At 38.2% G+C, this 4,576-nt stretch overlaps 2 protein-coding genes across 3 annotated transcripts; one reads left to right on the top strand and one right to left on the bottom strand.

The window, feature by feature from the left end:
- Nucleotides 1-719: 719 nt before the first annotated feature.
- Nucleotides 720-2,647, top strand: LOC108378571 (uncharacterized). Its single transcript, XM_017634863.1, has 4 exons — nt 720-984; nt 1,049-1,148; nt 1,246-2,235; nt 2,534-2,647. Exons 2-3 carry the CDS (start codon nt 1,113-1,115, stop codon nt 2,191-2,193), a joined length of 984 nt encoding a protein of 327 aa, XP_017490352.1. The 5' UTR covers nt 720-984; nt 1,049-1,112; the 3' UTR covers nt 2,194-2,235; nt 2,534-2,647.
- Nucleotides 2,382-4,576, bottom strand: pont (RuvB-like helicase pontin). Of its 2 annotated transcripts, XM_017634862.1 has the most exons (4): nt 3,465-4,576; nt 3,214-3,412; nt 2,814-3,155; nt 2,382-2,495 (listed from the first exon to the last, which is right to left on the bottom strand). In XM_017634862.1, exons 1-4 carry the CDS (start codon nt 4,279-4,281, stop codon nt 2,483-2,485), a joined length of 1,371 nt encoding a protein of 456 aa, XP_017490351.1. In that variant the 5' UTR covers nt 4,282-4,576; the 3' UTR covers nt 2,382-2,482. The 2 variants fall into 2 exon arrangements, with proteins under 2 accessions (XP_017490351.1, XP_017490350.1); XM_017634861.1 differs by lacking the exon at nt 2,382-2,495 and having other exon boundaries at nt 2,710-3,155.

Below are 4,576 nucleotides of genomic sequence, written 5' to 3'. Positions count from 1 at the left end.
AAATTACTGCACACAATTTTATTACAAAAATTTGCACAAATACTCTCTTTTCTGTTATTTCGCCGCACAATTTTGTTAGAAATATTAACGTTCACCAGCTGTTTTTCCAATACTGAAATTTCGCCACGCATGGTGAGTAATTGACTACTTTAACAGTTTCTTTTATCTTACTATACGGCTTTGTTTACTTTTAGTCCTGAAATGTCATCGCCGCCGTGAATGCGCAACCGCATGATCCAACTACACTAGATCTGACAGGATGAAGCAAAAGATAAAAGTAATTTTCTGCTGACGTTTGTAATTTCGGTGCCATGTTAATTTCTGTGAAAAGTAAACAAAGAATATGAAGACGAAGCATAAAGAAAAAATGCAAGCAATGTTGTGCACATGTTTGTGCTAACCAATTTATTATTTTTGTACGTGTTTTTGCATCCAATCACCGCGCACTTCATTTTAATTACATTTGCACAAAAAATCACTTAAAAATCACCGACAAAAAACACATAAAGAAGCAAAACAGAAATAGCAAACTTCGAAATTACGAACGTGACACACTTTTTTCCCAATTGCTATTACAAATGGTTGCTTCTCAACCGGTCAGATCTGTTCTAATTGGTTCATGGCGCAATCTTGTGTTCGATCAGTCCGGAAATTCCGATTATTTTGGAGCGGAAAGCGGGAACGTAATCGAAATGTAGAATAGGATTATTTGAAGATCGATAAACATTTGAAAATTATATGCAACCCTGGCATTATTGAAGCCTACACTTTGGCAAATGTTTATTGCAAGCTTCAAATATACGCGCGTGGGGAGGAAATCTTAAGAACATAAGTTTTTTGCCTGTTAGGAAAGAAATACCCACCTGTTTGCTTAGCGGTCACATTATGTTATTTGTCTGTTTGTAGAAAGTCACGGGAAATTAAGCAGCACTATGAACAATAGCTCAGCTGAACCCATCATTACAGTAACATTGGAATCCTCAGGTGAGTTGGTAAATTTATTTTATCTACTCATATTTTCCTAATATCGAGTTTACAAACAATGCAGACATGGATTCACCAGTGGCGAACTTGATGCCGAAACTAGAAGTTTACTTGGAAATGGTGTTAATATGCCTGCCGTACACAAGTCCATAACGTCCTCAAAGGTACCATGTTCGTTTACATTGTTTTCTTTACTTAACTGCTTCGCGCCCGCGGCCATCTTTGAAATGTATGTTATTGTTTATTTCTCTATTTTCACAGAACTTCTGGATGGAGCTACCCCAAATGATAGTCGTTGAAACTCGTTTTATAACACAGCAGATAGCAACGCAACGCAAAATATATTCAGCACAAACTTTGTTACCGATAACTGATGAACAAAGTGAACTTAATAACCGAAATATGTCTTTCCCAATTGCTACGCAAACGTCACCTCCACCAAAATTGGAAGACGCAGCTTCTATGATTAAGCCAGATTTAGTTGATGCATTCGTTTCAACCGATAGTCCTTACCCTTGTCGTGATCGAGCACAGCAAACTATGAAGGCTTCGAAACAAATGACAGCAATAGGTATTCAATGCAATCTAGACGACGACCTGGCATTTGTAAGAATGTGTCGGAGTAATGAAGAATCCATAGAGAAGAAAACTGACGTAAAACAAGAGTTTTTAAGATTTACCAGAGAAAAGTCCATATTTTACTTAAACGGCAAGAGGGAGTGTATGGTGTGTGGACAGGTAGAAAAAAATACGGAACGAATGCTAAAACATTTGGCTCTGCATTACGGGCCACCTGTTCTGTGTCATTTGTGTGGTTTGCAATTTGAACATCAAACTTTAATGCTATCCCACGATTGCGAAATGAAGGAGCGGAGAAGTAAAAGGCGACGTAGAAAAAATCAGCAATGCCCCATTTTCTGGTGTGGCTCAATGCATAGGTCAATTGACGCACTGAATGATCATATAGGTAAACATCTACGACAACAACGCAGGCGTGCTTGTGTAACTTTCACACTTGACCGCACAGTAGTGCTTAAAAGGCCTTTGAGATCAAAATCAAATTATTTACATCGTTGTAATATTTGTTTGCGGCGTTGTAAAAACGCTGGCAAATTTGCCAAACATCGAAAAAGGTGCGTCAGTAGTTTCATGGCACAATTGAAGGAACAGCAGGACATTGCGCACATACTCATACTATGCAAAAATTAAATGGCGAGAGAATTATGAAGTAAACCTTCAAACTAAAAATGAATTTGCCATCGAATAATCAATATGATAAACATGAATTCATGAACTCTGTGGTCAAGCAGTCCCAACATTTTCCAAATCAAAAAGATGTATTAAAAAGCGTTTGGCTTTGTCTATGTTAAAATGAGCATTATAAAAAAAAGGAAGCCTTAAATCACATATTTTAAAATGTATTTACGTTTAAGGAATTATATTTTCTTGGAAATAAACAAAGTAAAATTAATGCATGCGCTCTCCCATTTAATTGTTATTACATCATGAATTTGTTATTCTTCTCTGACAAGTGTTTGGAGGAGCGTTNCTTATTGGATTTAAAAATGAATTTGCCATCGAATAATCAATATGATAAACATGAATTCATGAACTCTGTGGTCAAGCAGTCCCAACATTTTCCAAATCAAAAAGATGTATTAAAAAGCGTTTGGCTTTGTCTATGTTAAAATGAGCATTATAAAAAAAAGGAAGCCTTAAATCACATATTTTAAAATGTATTTACGTTTAAGGAATTATATTTTCTTGGAAATAAACAAAGTAAAATTAATGCATGCGCTCTCCCATTTAATTGTTATTACATCATGAATTTGTTATTCTTCTCTGACAAGTGTTTGGAGGAGCGTTTCGCATCCAGAAACAATGAGTGTACATCGTCGATGTCCTCTTTTGTAATCTGTGTTCGTCCATTCACCTTGGTCATTTGATGTGCTGGCGTAAGCAGTTGCACAGCATAGCGTAAAGTAGATGTGCTGCCAATGTCACTGAGACGGCTGAATGCTGATCCTTCCAACTGAAGGCCTTCCGTTTGGGCACGTAGCTTTATAATTTGTTCCATTTCCGAGGATGAATATGGCAATGTGCGTATGATTAGTAATCGATCAAGTAAATCTAGTGGTATACCATGCGGAGATACGATATCAGTTGTGCCGCTGGAAATGCAGAAGAATTGAATCTATAAAAACAATATTTATATAATGGGAAAAATACCGTATGACACAACGTCCGCGGTTCGTGGCAAAGATTACAATAGGCGCTATAGGTGATTCAAGAGATTTATGTAAATATGTGAATGTTTCCAAGTCAAGCATATGTATTTCGTCTATGAAGAGTACGCCTGGTACTAGTTCGGCAATACCCTGATCGATATACTTGTTTACTACTTTGTTAATCTCCATACGCAATTTGTCTGCAGAAATTTTAGTACTAATAATTCATCATTCTATGTAGATATTTCTTACCTGTAATTTCTGTTTTCTTTGGCTTCATCAACTGACCCATCATTGAGAGCACGTCTTGCCCGCCTTGTGGGCGTGCATTTGCAACATCCAAATCGTGTAATGTGACATCCTGTATTACTTCCTTCTTCTTGTGTACATCACCTTTCGGCAGAGGTACATATTCCTCAGTTTCCAAGTCGAATTCGGTTGCAAAAGTGTCGCTGCGTCCCTGCCGTTTTACAGCGCCACTATTCGCTTCAATATAAATTACATCACCCACTTCCACTTTTTCCTTCTGCAGTGACTCGAAAATGCTTGGATCGAGCTTCAACTGTTTAGTACCTTTTGCCGTCTTCAGACCAATTACCACGTTGCTGATAGTTTTGCCATAACCGCCCATTGGATTCTCAGTTTCGACAGGTGTCAATTCAGTCACTTCACCCTCATACACTTCCTTTGTTTCGCGTATGCGCAAGCCAATTGAACGTCGGAAATTTTCCATCAAAACTTCAGTTTTTTTGATTTCGCTGCTGAATACTTCAGAGCCGACCATGGGACAAAAGGGTACTTTATTACCCAATTCTTGAGCAATAGCTAGAGCTATTGCCGTCTTGCCTGTACCTGGTGGTCCGGCTAGCAACAACGCACGACCAGCCATTTTCTTGGACTTAATAAGATCTAAAACAATACCGGCGGCTTCGCGTGCAGTCTTTTGCCCTACCAGACCAGCGGCGATTGGCAGTGGCACGCCATTTTCATCCAGTCCCAGACCTTTCACGTGGCTGTGTGCTGCGATGCGTTGAGTGCGTACAGTGCTTTTCACTTCCTCGATCTTCATATTGATTGGAATAAGTAAGTTTTATTAATTTTAATGCGTGTCTAGACTTTATCGATCTAACTTTTGCCTTTTATTTTTGGGGAAGTTTCAAATGGCGTTTGGCGCAGCGCACGCTATTTTGTTTTTATTTGAAGGCCGGCTGTCAAACCTAGGGTTAGGACGCTCCTACTCACAAGTACGATACTATCGATAATTTTTGCTCCGTGTATTTTTTGCATCGATGCTTTTAACGAAATCAAACTTTTCTTATCATTTTTTGCTGAAATTTTATTTATTCGTTTTGATACTATGTACA

This window comes from Rhagoletis zephyria, unplaced genomic scaffold (genome assembly GCF_001687245.7).
Source record: "Rhagoletis zephyria isolate East Lansing unplaced genomic scaffold, Rhagoletis_zephyria_1.1 Rzeph_scaffold_14434, whole genome shotgun sequence".
Taxonomy (NCBI): domain Eukaryota; kingdom Metazoa; phylum Arthropoda; class Insecta; order Diptera; family Tephritidae; genus Rhagoletis; species Rhagoletis zephyria.
The sequence above is the reverse complement of the archived record's forward strand: the minus strand, read 5'-3'. Positions and strand labels throughout refer to the sequence as shown.